The 15,286-nt window shown below is 36.0% G+C and overlaps 1 protein-coding gene across 19 annotated transcripts in view; it reads left to right on the top strand.

The window, feature by feature from the left end:
- CLASP2 (cytoplasmic linker associated protein 2) overlaps window positions 1-15,286 on the top strand; it is a 184,359-nt gene that overhangs the window by 72,628 nt on the left and 96,445 nt on the right. For 10 of the 19 annotated variants that reach the window (XM_045904135.3, XM_045904129.3, XM_064590567.1 and 7 more), the window contains 4 exons: window positions 2,459-2,538; window positions 4,718-4,810; window positions 7,913-8,058; window positions 11,167-11,302. In XM_045904135.3, coding sequence (XP_045760091.1) covers window positions 2,459-2,538; window positions 4,718-4,810; window positions 7,913-8,058; window positions 11,167-11,302 — 455 coding nt within the window. Of the gene's footprint in view, window positions 1-2,455; window positions 2,539-4,717; window positions 4,811-7,912; window positions 8,059-11,166; window positions 11,303-15,286 lie in introns of all 19 variants that reach the window. The other 9 variants (XM_045904134.3, XM_054504526.2, XM_054504525.2 and 6 more) reach the window with 1 other exon arrangement.

The following is a 15,286-nucleotide window of genomic DNA, read 5'->3' as shown; positions in this document are numbered from 1 at the left end:
GCTTGTGCCTGCTCTCTGTCTCTTTCTCTCTCTCCCTCTCTCTCTGACAAATAAATAAAATCTTTAAAAAGAAAAAGAAATTTCTGTTCAGTGGCCTGGGCTAGGCAAGACAACTACAAAAGTTTGGGAAGAAATTGTAGAAATCTAGGCTTCTGCTTTCCTGTCAGGGAACCCATTGTCAAAAACAATGAAACCCAGGGGTGCCTAGCCAGCTCAGTCAGAAGAGAGAGCTACTGTTGATCTTGGGGTCATGGGTTCAAGCCCCACGTTGGGTATAGAGATTACAAAACAAAAACTTCAAGAAAAATGAAACCCATATTAAGAGATTGATAAATGAATGTAGTATAAGATGTTAAAATAATGTGGTTAGGTATCTTATTTTTTGTTTCTTTGCTTAAACTGATTATTTTCAGTTAATCTGTTATTAGTACTGATCATGGGGATGGGGTCGAGAGTTTTATTATTGGATTTTTTAATAATATTTCGGGAATAACTAATTTATTTACTATTGTAAATGAATTTCGTACAGCAAGAATGCATTCCTGTCTCTCTTAGTTTATTAAATTGTCATTGCTTCTCATTTGTAGTTTTATATTGTCTTACAACTTTGTTACATTTTTCTGTGGTCCATCTCTTATTGCTGTTAAAACTCACATGCAAAAAGATTATCTTCAAAGGTTTTTTTTTGTTTTTTCAGGATGAGGAGCTTCTTATATACCTTTGGAACTCTTTAGCTTTTTTTTTATTAGGATGTTAAATTTTTAAACCCAGTTTTGAAAATAATATTTCCTTTGGTAGATGATAAACCTAATTGGGGAGCTATTATTATTTAACTTTTTAATTGGATAGATTTTTAAGCTAATTATCCCTTAGGATATGCATCTTATGTGGTTGAAATCCATTTCAGTGTGTTAAGTTATTACCATGAAGAAATAAATACACAGAGTTAGAAACTAAGTACCACCTGTATTGGCCAGAGTTCAGTCAGGAGACAGAAGCCACAGGGGCACTGGGGTGGCTTAGTTGGTTAAGCGTCTAACACTTGGTTTCAGCTCAGGTCATGATCTTAGACTGTGAGATCAGCCACGCATCGGGCTCCATGCTCAGCGTGGAGTCTGCTTGAGATTCTCTGACCCTCCCCCGGCTCGTGCACGCGTGTGTGCTTTCTCTCTCTCTCTCTCTAAAATAAATAAATCTTTAAAAATAACTGTTGTGGGGTTTTTTTAAGATTTTATTTGTTTATGTATTTGAGAGAGAGAGAAAACACAAGTGGGGGGAGGGGCAGAGGGAGAGGGAGGAATCCCAAGCAGACCCCCACTGAGCCAGGAGCCCTACACGGGGCTCTATCCCACAACCCTGAGACCATGACCTAAGCCGAAATCAAGAGTTGGACACTCAACCAACTGAGCCATCCAGGCTCCCCAACAATTATTTTTACAGAGAGAATTTCATATGAAGAATTGTTAAATGGGTATGGTGAATTAAAAATGCAAAAAGAGAACACTGAAGTGTCATCGAGGTAGCAATTACAGTCAACAGCTCCTACTCCTAGAGCTGAAGGAACAAAATGAGGAGGTTAAAATTATTAAAACAGAGAGGTGGGGTCCTGCAGAGCTGTGGCTCAGACCTCTGTGAGGGAGTACTAGCTGGCTGGTGTCTCTGACGGGCCCTGTGAGCTGGATCAGTGAGGGTTAGAAAAATCGCAACAGGAATCAGGTGCTGGGAGCCTCCTGACAGAGTTGCTAGGGTTTTACAGACAAGAACAGGGAGCCAGAAGGAGCATGTCCCTTCTTCTGTCAGCTTCCATCTTTCCAGCATCCCTATTAACAGAGTTTAGCAGGAAGCCATTAAAATCAGCAGAAAAATGGTTTGCCCAATCCTGGCTAGGCCCAGCATCACTGAATATGAAAGATAGGATTTGGAGCTGAAAGTAGCTTAATTACTGGCTCTTAAACAGCTACTACTTCTTAAGTTTACTTTTTTATTGTTTATGTGCAGTAAAGGAAGATGTGTTTGCATATATAAATTTAATTTTAAGGCCCTCATTTCTTTCACATTTGCTTTCCTGAACACTGCAGCATACATGGATCCTCTACTCTGTTATTTGCCATCATTTATTGACATTTAGTGTCATTTAAAATTGCCATTTACCTTTTTAAATGATTATCTTTTCACCTGTATTTCTTGTATACTTGCTACTGCATTGAATAAGGATAGGAGGGCTCTGTTCTTACAGTTTGAAGTTTACAACTAACCTACTTTATAGAGAGTTAATCAACCATTGCTATGGACCTTGACTTTTCTGAAAGATGGTGATTTTTTTTTAATGCTGTCTTATAAAATGGAATGTCTCTCAAAATTATGCCTTTGTTGATATCAAAGGAGTTATATTTTTCATATTTTCTTTGGTGCTAACATGCTTAAACTTTAAAAAAATAAATTTCCTTTTGATTAGCAGGTGCTTCTAAAGAAGGAGGTGCTGGAGCAGTTGATGAAGATGATTTTATAAAAGCTTTTACAGATGTCCCTTCTGTTCAGGTAAGGATACCAATAAAGTGGCACTCCCCAAGAATATTGCTTGCCACCTGTTCATATAATTACTTTTGTCCCTTTTAAAAATTCTCTTTTTCCTTAAATGACTATGTAAGTAAAATACTTGGCTTATTATTACCAAGCTGTTATTTGTTGGTACAATTAGGTTTTCAAATGATTTTTCTCTGAGGCTAAAATAGAATCCGTAATGAATTATGACATTGCAATGTTCAACTACATCCACTTTTTTTAAGTTGTGATACATTGTTCTCCCTTTTTTTGTTTTGTTTTGTTTTTACCTCCTCCCTTTTTGTCCACTTTATCTCTGTCTCTTTTTTACAGGCATACCTTTCTCTACCGGGCTGTTGAATATTGGAATTTCTTAGGGGTCAGTTGTGGGCCCTCTCCTCTCCACTTTCTTACTAAGTCATTTCCTTCAGACCCATGGCTTCAGCTCCTGCCTTTACATAGATGACGCATCTCTCTTGAGTGCCAAAATAATTTCTCCACTGTCTGTTTACCTGACATGTCCTTATAGATGTCTCAGAGGCATCTCAGACGCAGCCCGTCCAAAATGGGGCTCATGATCTTACCCTTACAAATCTGCGCTTCTAGTGTTTTCTATGTGAAAACCATGACTTACTTCAGTTATAAAAGTCAGAAATCTAGGACTTATTCTACTGCATCAGATTTCTAACTTAGTAGTATTCACACTTCTTTTGCTTATATTATCTCCAAAAAGAATGTTTGAAAAGTTGTCTACCCTCTCACCAAAGTAAATTTTTGACTTTTCTCTTTTTCTCGTTGGGGAAGGGGGAACCTTAAACTGTATTCCAGAGCAATGCATCATAATAAGATTCAGAATGGCAGAGGGGCCTGCCTGCCTTCTGAAATTGGGCAGAAGGACTGTTGTGAGGGGAGTTTGGAGGCAGGAAAGAACTGGCTCAGTATCCTGCAGTAGTCATTCTCTAACAGAATGTTATCTTGACCCCCTCCTACCTCCTCATCTTGTCTCATGCCCTGCTCCCCTTTGTACTGTTGTTGGGGAAATTAATGGCTGTTGAAAGTGAAAGACTCTTTTGATGAAGGTATCTGTTTGATATTACTTGGATGGTATCACCAGGACCCCTTTCTCTACCTCTCTCATTTCTGGATTCCTCCACATGATCTTCCCTCATGGTCAGCAACATGGCTGCAACTGTTTGAGCGTCACACCTTCACTGCCCTCTGTGTCTTTTCTGATTGATCCTGTAAAATTTGTGAGAATCCTTCTGATTGAACTGATTTAGATCACATGCCCACCTCTGAACCTTTGTGATGTAGAGAAATAATGTGCACCAATTGATTATGGTTGGGTCATTGGCTCTTCCCCTGTCCCCCTTTGCACTTTTTACTCCTGTGCTTTGGCCTTCTTTCAGTTTCCTTCTGTCACAGAGTCTTTGCACATGCTATTCACACTAGGGAAGGCTAATCTCCCTACTTTGCCTGATGATGTTCAACTCATCCTTTGCTCTCAGTTCAAGCTTGACTCTTTTAACTAATTCACACCTCCCATATAGACTTTCACGAAACTGTAATTCTTTGACAGTACTTTGTTTGTGGTTTTATATCATTTGATTAATTTTTTTCCCTCCCTGACTGGATTATAAGCTCCATAAGGCAAAGACCATGCCTGTTTTTGCTCGCCATAATATCCTTCATGCCTAGCATCGTGCATCCCTGTTATGTGAATATTTAAGTGAGTGAAAGGATAATGGTGTTTTTGGCAAACAGTTGGCTCCTGAGGAAACAAAGCATGTAGCTTTCCTGGCTACAGTGTGGGGGAGCTAACCTAAACCATGTCCTTTTGCAATAGTGTATATGAATGCAGTAGGTACATACCTGAAGTCATTTTGAGAAATTAGGCCTATCATTAGTTCTTAGGATATTTGCATCATGTTTTTAAATGACAAAGCATTTTAAGAGTATATCTAAAGTTAGTCATGAGCAGAGAAATAGCACAAGGGTAACAGGTAAGGAAGACAAAGCATTTTACTTTATTGTATATAATGTATATCTATTTTCCATTAATGGTGCTAGAATAGGAAATAACGTTATTACTTGAAAGATTACTATAAACATTGGGGCATAGTTTTGATATTGCTTATAGCAAGAAATATTAATGTTATAATTTTGTATCTTTAAGATCTATTCTAGTCGAGAACTTGAAGAAACATTAAATAAAATCAGGGAAATATTGTCAGATGACAAACATGACTGGGATCAGCGTGCCAATGCAGTAAGTTTTTTATTTTTTATTTTGTTATCCTTCTCTTTTTTTTTTAATGTTCCAAAAACATGGAAATTCAGTAATATTACTACATGGTATTTGCTTATGAAATAGAGCATATGAAAGCTAACATTTCTTTCTGGAAAACACTTTGAGGTAATAGGAATTTTCTGAATTAGGGTCAGGTTTTACTGTTTCTGCTGATCCGTGGAGCTTATCTTACTCATTTGTTAGTCTCTCCACATGTGCTACTTATTGACTGACCAAGAAAGTGTGAGCTTCACTGATGTCTGGGTGATGGGTTTGTGTGGGTTTACATAGTTGTTCATCAGTAGGCAGTGTTCTCAGTTCTTATAAGGTTTTCCTGTAAAACAGTTCACTTTGCCCACATGCTCAATAATTTCATAGTATTGACATCAATTAATGACAATATATCTGTTTGGCTTATTTTCTTTATTTTCTCACATATGTCTCTGAATATGATGAATATTTTTCACCTGTGATTTAAAAAGAAAAAAGTCTCCTATCCTTGAGTTAATAATATTGTATCCTAAATTCCTTGATAAAATATTTGATACTTTTAAAATAATATCTACATTGACAAAGGACTGTATATTTTAAAATTTGTAAGCTTGCCAGATTTACATCTGAGGTTCCAGGTGTGTCCTCTAGAAGCCAGAGAAAGGGTTCCATTTTTTTTTAAGATTTTATTTATTTATTTGACAGAGTGTGAGAGAGAGAGCACACGAGCAAGGGCAGAGGGAGAGGGAGAAGCAGACTCCCCTGCCAAGCAAGGAGCCCGATGCAGGCCTCCATCCCAGGACGCTGGGATCATGACTTGAGCCAAAGCAGATGCTTAACCTACTGAGCCACCCAGGCACCCCAAAGGGTTCCATTTGAAGACTTCTGCTCTGAGAGTTCTCAATCTCCATTTTGATTAATTAATCCTATATGGCCCTTTGAAAATTGCCCTTTTTGATGCTACAAACAAAAGATTTTTCAGCTTCTCTTTAATAGGAAGTTTACATATTTTAAGGTATTAAAATATTTTAACAGAAAATGTTGCTCCATATTTGCTAAATATGATTCATTATTCTGTCTTCAGTTCTGAGATTAGTCTGAGATAGAAAGACCTCTGTCATAGGTAATCTATGGAGAAACATGACAAATTAAATGTTGTCAATATAAAACACAAACTCTGTACTTAAGAGTTTTTTGTTGGGGTGCCTGGTTGGCTCATTCAGTAGAACATGAAACTCTTGATCTTGGGGTCAGGAGTCCAAGGGGTTGTGAGTTCAAGCCCCGTGTTGGGTGTAGAGATTTTTTTTTTTTAATGAATTTTTTGTTTTACTTCGAAACAACCCTTTTGGAAACACAGGTGGTCTTTTAATTTTTTTAATTAGAAAAGTGACATGGGCTCATTGTAGTAAATGGAACAGTACAGAAGATTATAAGGAAAAAGTTAATAGTTTACTCCCTATTAAGGAAACAAATGTTTTCATTTTGGAGTATATCCTCTTCTATGTATATGTATGATAAGATAAACACAGGTTTTTTTCCCCACTTCTATAAAAATAAATGAGATCATACTAGATACGTTACTTAATAGCTTGTTTTCATTCACTTTCTTTCATAATTTATGCCCATTCAGTACAATTGCTATAGATGCCAGGTATATAGTAGTTGCTCAGATATTTATTGAATGCAGATCAATATGTGCATATATTTCTTAGTTAAAAAGATACCATGTAATTTATTAAACCATTTCCCATTTGATGGACTTATAGTTTTTTATTTTTTGCTATTTCGACAATATCGCAATAAATATCCTTGCACACATTTATAACAATGGTGTTTTTATTTTTGTAGGTTAAATTTTTCAAAGTGGGGTTGTTGGGTAAAGAGTAGATATAATTTTATTTTAGTGTTGCCAAAATATTTTGAACAAAGATGTTAGTGACTCAGTCTTACTTACAATAAGAGCATCTCTTCTTTCTCATACTGGAAGCTGTTAATTTTTGCTAGCCTGTTGGAGAAAAATGATATATCTTTGTTGTAATTAGCATTCGCTTATCACTAGTAAGGTTGAGCACATTTTCATATATTTATTTTGCTCAATTTAATATTGGGTTATTTGTCTTTATCTCATTTATTATCATTCTTTTGTATTGTACTTAATATGTTGCAAGTAATTTTTTCCAATCATGTTGTGATTTGTTTGGTTAATCTTGTTTAGGTGCCTTCTGATTTCTCTTCTACCTATGATAGTTTCCCTTATATGCGTTAAGATTATATAACTTGTTACAGAATTTTTCCTACTATTGTAATATCTTTTTTATGGTTTTCATTGTCAGTCCATCTGATTTAGTTTTAAAGATCTCTTTAAAAATTTAGAGAACCTCAGAGTTTAACATGAAATTATATATAATAATGGATATGATAGGTAAACTTTTAGCTTCTCAGTATGTGTGAGCACAGATATGCAAATGTGGGTATCTTTTGATTGATGTAATTTTATTAGGTATGTCTGGTGTTAATATGGAAAACATTTGTCAATCCTATATTAAAAAGTAATGCTTAAGGATAGAAATGGGGAGAAAGAGCTATTTATTTCACAAAGTGTGAAAATATTAAAATACGGACCTGGCTGACTAGTTGGTCCAGTTGATTCTGTACTTTGGCTTATGGGTGAATATAGTTTCCAAATTTGGCCCTTTTAAAAATAGTCTCCTTGGTAGATAGTGGTAATTTTGCCCGTTTTGAATGTACTTATGCCTCTGAATTGTGTGCTTTACAATGTTTAAAATGATAAATTTTATGTTAATGTGTATTTTACCACAATAAAAACTTTAAAACTTACCCTTAAGACTTTAAAATGTACTTAGCTATTCATACGTTACATATATCCATTTTGTATATAACTAAATCTGTAACATTCTTTTCCAGAAAGCTTTCTTTAGTTTGCATGTTTATTTATAAGATACATTTAATGGTATTAAAATGTCTGAATATAGTTATAAAAATTTTTAAATTTTTGTTCAAATTTGGTAACTTTTTTTTTTTTGGAATTGACACTCTTTATACCAATAATGAAAATTCTCTTTACTTCAGCTCAAGAAAATTCGATCATTGCTTGTTGCTGGAGCTGCACAATATGACTGCTTTTTCCAACATTTACGCTTGTTAGATGGAGCACTTAAACTTTCAGCAAAGGATCTTAGATCCCAAGTGGTTAGAGAAGCTTGCATTACTGTAGCGTAAGTATGTTCTTTCTGTGATAAGTTTTTTTTATGAACTCATTCAGTGCTCAGTGATTCAGTGCTCATTAAGTAAAGCAGGACAACCCCAAAACAGCATGTATATAATCCAAAATTAATTTTTAATATAAATAAAGAATCCATTTGTGTGATTTTTTTTTTTTTAAGATTTTATTTATTTATTTGACAGAGAGAGAGATAGCGAGAGCAGGAACACAAGCAGCGGGAATGGGAGAGGGAGAAGCAGGCTTCCTGCCGAGCAGGGAGCCCCATGTGGGACTCGATCTCAGGACCCTGGGATCATGACCTAAGCTGAAGGCAGACGCTTAACGACTGAGCCACCCAGGCGCCCTGTGTGATTTTTTTTTTAATCTTTCTTAACAACACTATATAAACGTTAAAATGTGGTTATATGTATAAAGCCCATGGGTGCCTTTTTGGTCACTAAGTCTTTAAGAAGAAAATTAATGGGTCTGAGAACTATTCAGTTTTCTCGTTACTAATTTGGATATTAAGCTCTCTATTTCTGATATTTTAACAGTTATCCTGGAATTATAACGTGTCATTAACCTATCAAGATTCTAATGTATTCCGCAGGTTTATATTCTTCCAAAATTCTAGTATGGTACAACACTTAAATTTCTTTTACCTCTACTTCTGATCTGTGTACTGTTGTTATATAAGCATTTCTTTGAAGATAGGGAACACAAAGATGCCCACTATTAATATTTCTAATCAAAATTGCATTAGATGTCCTGGTCAGAATAGGGGGAAAAATCCCATGAAATAAAAACTATGAGGGTTTGCTAGAAAAGGAACAAAGCTGCCATTATTAACAGGTGGTATAATTATCCATGGAAAACAACAAGAATATATAAACAATTATTTTAATTAAGGGACTTTAGCAAGATGCTAGATACATCAGTATACAAATATAATTGGGTATCTTTTAAAAGCAAAAATAAAAAAACAAAAGTCTACAAAATGTAACCTTGAGAAATATTCCATGGTGAGAGTTCTGCATCTAGCAATGCTGCAATAACTGGTACAGAGCTAGCTCTCTTGCAAAAATTGGATAAACCATGTGAAACAGCTATTTATAGATAATGGACAGTGGATGGAGCAAGACTGTGATTCTTGAAAGAAACAAATCAGTTGAGCAGTATAAATCAGCACAGTTTTGACCTGGAGGTACTTTTTGGACCATGGAGAAGAGAGGAAGCACCCAAGGAGAGCAAGACAGTTTCATGAGTTGAAGAAACAGAGACTGGAGTTTCTGAAAATTGGAGTGGTTAAAATTTACAGTGCAGAATCCTGGAGAGTAAAGAGAGAAACAGAGAGCTATAGAGAACTGGATAAGGGATCCCATGAGTCTAGCTGAATATGTATCTGTGCATGTGAAAGGTGCAACTCCCTGAGGATGGGAAAGAACTAGTGCTGGAGGCTATAAGGTAAACAGCAGTTCCCAGAGCTCATACGGGCTGGGAGAAGTTCAAGTTCTGATGAGTCAGAATGGAGAAACCTAGTTGAATACCCAGGGCATTTGGCAGAGATCCCAGAAAGGCCATTGTATAGGAATAATACTAAATTAGTTTTAAAGTAAGGCTCCTTCTGATAAACTGATAAAGATCAGGCTGATTCCCAAGTACATCACCTGCCTACCAAAATAAAACTCACTCTTTAAAGGAAGACCACCCTATCTAGACATAGGTGGTACCTCCTTGCTTCTGATTTGAGGTTCCTTTTTTTTTTAAGATTTTATTTATTTATTTGACAGAAAGAACACACAAGCAGGGGGAGCAGCAGAGGGAGAGAAGCAGGCCCCCCACTGAGCAGGGAGCCCGGCGTGGGCCGATCCCAGGGGATCATGACCTCAGCCGAAGGCAGACACTCAACCAGCTGAACCACCCAGGCGCCCCTGAGGTTCCTTTTTGCCTGCGAGTTTAGACATTAGAAAACTTGAAAGTATAACGGAACACTAAAGGTCTGAGTACCTCTGTGAATCAAGAACCTGATCTTTTGGAGCTAATTGTATCCCAACAGTGTATTTTAAATAAGACATGAATATATAGAAAGTAACCAAAACTGCAAGCATTGTCAGAACTGTGAGTGATGACAGCATCCTTCTTAAGTGTTCTAACTAAATCATGCAATTAGAGGCTGAATTTAGTAGTTTAAGGTCACCCAACGAACTAGTGTATGATAGAGTTGTATTTTCAGCCCAGAATTCTGAAACCCTACACCAAAGATGTAAGGGAGTATTTCGGACTAAAACGGTAGTGGTACCATTAATAGAAATAGATTGTCTTGACGAGTACTAATGTGGGTAAGATTTTGAACTTGTTTGTAAAATATGTTGAATTTAAGATTGATGTTGGGGCATCAGAGTAGAAATATATGATGGATAAAGACTAAAGGTCAGAGCAGTCAGGGCTGAATGTTTTACCTGTCAAGATAATGGTTAAATTCTGACATCAGATGGCTTCTCTTCGCCATTGTAAAAAGATTGTAAAGGGGCACCTGGAGCAGCGTCTGGGCGGCTCAGTCGGTTGAGCGTCCAGCTCTTGATTTTGGTAGGTCATGATCTCAGGGTCTAGGATTGAGCTCCCTGTTGGCCTCTGCGCTTAGTGGGGAGTCTGCTTGTCGCTCTCCCTCCTCATCTGACCCCCCAAAGTAAAAAGTAAAACCTTTTTTAAATGTGGGGGTGCCTGGGGGGCTCAATTAAGCATCCAACTCTTGATTTTGGCTCAGGTCGTGATCTTGGAGTCATGGGATTGAGCCCTGCAGGCTCTGCATTCAGCATGGAGTCTACTTGAGATTCTCTCCCCCCACACACCCCCCGCACTCTCTCTCTAAATAAACAAATAAATATTTTTAAAAAGAGAGATATGGTAAAATGCCAAATTTCAACTTTGGACTAGACAAAGGGAAGGAAAAACAAGGAAATGAAGTAATATTTGCACTTCCCTTTCTCTTTTGTTTTTTTGCCATTAGTAGTGGTTAAAATAAAAATTTTAAGTCAATTCAGTAAGAGAATATTTTTAAATTATATAGTCCTACCTATACTTAATATTAAAAAAAAATATTTTTTTTTGTCTTCCTTTGTAGACATCTTTCAACAGTTTTGGGAAACAAATTTGATCATGGCGCTGAAGCCATTGTACCTACGCTGTTTAATCTTGTCCCCAACAGTGCAAAAGTCATGGCAACTTCTGGATGTGCAGCTATCAGATTTATCATTCGGGTAAGTTCTTCTCTTCTGTGTTTCTCCTTCACTCTCCCCACTTCTCTGTTTTCAATATACTTAAGTAAGTCATTGGTACTTTTTTTTTAACCCCAAAGGAAAATCACTTTTGAATGACTTTTTCTGAAATAAAAGCAATACTTGGTTATTACAGTTATTATAGAACATTTAAATAATACAGAAGATTACCAAGTAAACATGCTTGCATACAGAATATAATATACACAGGTACATGTACTTGTGTGTGTGTGTGTGTGTGTGTGTGTTTAAAATTATGTTACAGGTAGTAACGGACAGATGTAAAACAAAGATGTTATAGGCAGTGGTATGACAGGGAGATTCTTAGTATTTCTCATCTTCCATATCTTGAATGTGCTCCCAAAAAACAGTGTTAAAAAAATGAATCTACCCTCTTGAATTCTGTTCTTCTCCAACTAATCACTCCAGCCATTCAATATATACTTTTCTAAACTTCTAACTGTATTTATTACAAAATATAAACATAATATTTGTATTTTACATATATATAAATAATATTTTTTAACTTGTTTTTTAAACTTCATTTACTTGGGCAGCTTCCCTTGTCCATCCATATAATTCTTCTTAATGTCTAGATTGGTTCTCTGTTAAAGGACAATAACATTAAATCATCCTCACCATTCTTCCCCCTGAAGTTTATGGAGTCCTTTTTCTCCATCCTTTTCCAACATTGTGTATTATCAGTCTCTTAAAGGCCTTATAATTTGATAAATGAAATATTTTTTCATATTCTACTTCACATTTCTTAGATTACTAGAGACATTAGGCATTTTTTTCCTTTCAGAATTCTTCTGTGGATTGCCAGTTTATACTTTGTACATTTTTTCCTCACTGATTTCAAAGGTCTTATGTGTCCTATAAGTATATTGATTCTGTGTTATAGATGTAGGTACCAGTCTGTCAGTTCTTCAAATATTGTTTAAGCTATTATTTCTTTATATGAACTTTCAAATTTTTATGTATTGAGACAATGCTCTTTTTGTGGATTTTGTTATAGTTAAAATGACCTTCCCCATTTCACAATTATAAGATATTCAGTTGTTTGAAACTCTTATAATATTGCTTCTTACATTTAGATCTAAGTGGATTTTGTTTCCTTGTGAAGGATAGGTATCTAATATGATTTTCCCCCCAAATACAAAACCAGTTGACTCAGTGGCATGTATAATTCAGTCTTTTCTTGGCAATGCCAGCATGTTCACATAATAAATTTCCATTAAGTATATGAGTCTGTTTTCTAAACTCCTATTCAGTTTCTTTGATCAGTTTGTTCTTTCCTAGTAAAGAAATGAAGGTTTGTTTCAATACTGCTGCACCAGAAGGTTGTTTCAGCAGTGAAATCAAATGATTATTTAGAAAGCTATGAATCCTTTTCTGTTTTAGTATTTTTTTAAGGTTCTCTCAATCCAGCACCTGGGTAACTGTGTTAAAAAGTAGTAGGAATTATTGAGATCTTTGTTTTGTCTCTGAGTCTATGGGAGTACATTAATTATGATGTTTGGTTCAGGTTTCTATACTCTATATTAGATTATGGGAATTTCCTTCTGTTGATATTTTTGCTAAATTTTGATCAGGAATAGATGTGAAATCTTATCAACTATCTATTTAATATCTTTAGAATTGATTATTTATCGGGCACCTGGGTGGCTCAGTTGGTTAAGCGACTGCCTTCAGCTCAGGTCATGATCCCAGAGTCCCGGGATCGAGTCCCACATCGGGCTCCCTGCTCGGCGGGGAGTCTCCTTCTCCCTCTAACCCTACCCCCTCTTGCACGCGCTCTCTCTCTCTCTCTCAAAGAAATAAAAAAAAAAAAGATTATTTATCCATTGTACATTCATGAACTGAATTTTGGTTGGCCATTGTAAATCATTATACTGCTAGATTCATTTGGCTAATACTTCAGTTAAGATTTTGGCATTCGGGGCGCCTGGGTGGCTCAGATGGTTAAGCGTCTGCCTTTGGCTCGGGTCATGATCCCGGGGTCCTGGGATCGAGTCCCGCATCGGGCTCCCTGCTAGGCGGGGAGCCTGCTTCTCCCTCTGCCTCTGCCTCTCTCTCTCTCTCTCTGACTCTCATGAATAAATAAATAAAACATTAAAAAAAAAAAGATTTTGGCATTCATTTTAATATATGAGTCTTTATAGAATTTCGTGTATTATTCTATTATTAGGGCTTGCTGACCTTGGAAGTTCTTTAATGACTTTTCTAGTATTTTAGACTCTGGGCACTTTTGTGTTTCATTTTGAATGGTTAGTTGTATTTTCTCAGTATATCCATTTCATATAGACTTTAAGAATCTTTGGCATGAGGTCGTATACTGTATTCTCTTAAAAAAAGTCTCTACCACTGTGGTTCTATTACCATTTTTTCTTGTTACAGTATTTTTTTTACACTTGCTGGAGGCAATATCGTTCTTTTTTTATTTTTTAAGATTTTATTTATTTGCAAGAGACAGAACGAGTGGTGCAGAGGGGTAGAGGGGAAGAGAGAGAGAGAGAAGCCGACTCCACGCTAAGCAGGGAGCCCGATGCTGGGCTCGATCCCAGGACCCAGAGATCATGACCCGAGCCAAAGGCAGATGCCCAACCGACTGAGCCACCCATGCGCCCTGTTTATGAAAGTGCTTTTATAAGCTTCAGATTTTAGTTTTATAGTTTTCAGGGGTGTTCTTCAGCTTTTTTTCTAATCTTTTAGTTCCTGTAAGTTTCTTAATTCCTTTCTTTGACTTGTGTTCTCTTCTTTTTTTTTTTCCCTAGATCTTTGTGGTATGTCCTTAGATAATTTGTTGCAGTTTTTATTATTTAATATTATAAGGCTGTAGGTTTTCTTTTGAGTTGCCATTAGCAGCATCCCAATGATTTAGATTTACCAAATTCTTTTTATATTTATCACTTGTAATTTTCATTTCAACATTCTCTTTGAATTACATAATGATATTATTTGCATTTTCAGTTGGTTCTTTTGTTACTCTTGTCGTCCTTAGTGTAATTTCATTACATTCTGATCAGAGAATTTGGTTATACGGTTTCTTCTTCAGTGAATGCCTTGAATTTTGTGTCCCAGTACATCCTAAATTTATATAGGTAGTCTTTTAGTACTTGCAGAATATGGAATTTGTTTATAGAGTACTTTGTTCATCTCTAAATCTAGCTTGATATTTCATATTATTCAAAATCTTTATGGTCTCATTTTTTAAAAAGGTACTTTATCTGGCAAATTCTGATTCTAGATTTTTGTCAATTTCATTTCCCCAAACAATTCTTACTTTATGTATGGTCAAAGTTTTTTACTGTTACCATTTTGAAATAGTGTTTTTTTTCCTATCATTTCTGTTTTCTGTTCATTGTGCTTTTTTTTTTTACCTGTTTCTTATGTTCTTAGAAGTTCCTTATTCTTGATTAGTGTCAAGAATAAAACCTCTGTTTACTTCACTCACATTTTTAAAAGTTTATATTTTATCTCATTCATGTTGTTTTTCCCTTAACCATTAAATCGAACAAAAACATTTTCATTTTCAGCAATTGAAAATTGTAGTTTTTTGGGTGCTCCAAGGTGGCTCAGTCATTATGCGTCTGCCTTCAGCTCAGGTCATGGTCCCAGGGTCCTGGGATCGAGTCCCTCATCAGGCTCCCTGCTCGGCAGGAAGCCCGCTTCTCCCTCTCCCACTCCCCCTACTTGTGTTCCCTCTCTCCCTGTCTCTCTGTCAAATAAATAAAATCTTTAAAAAAAAAAAAAGAAAGAAAATTATAGTTTTTTACTTTCATTCCTGACCATTGTTTGTTAGTAAACTCTTATTAACCAGTTTTTAATTGGTTCTGCATAATTTGTTTGATGTAGTGTGTTCTCAATTTTCGTGCATATTTATCTTTGCATGTCTTATTTTTTATTTTTTATTTTTATTTGAGAGAGAGCTTGTGCACACACATGAGTTGGGGGTGGGGCAGA

Source organism: Mirounga angustirostris, unplaced genomic scaffold (genome assembly GCF_029215605.1).
Source record: "Mirounga angustirostris isolate CCGP_5_RB_7025 unplaced genomic scaffold, mMirAng1.0.hap1 SCAF_1, whole genome shotgun sequence".
NCBI lineage: Eukaryota > Metazoa > Chordata > Mammalia > Carnivora > Phocidae > Mirounga > Mirounga angustirostris.
This window is presented reverse-complemented; position numbering and strand designations above follow the sequence as displayed.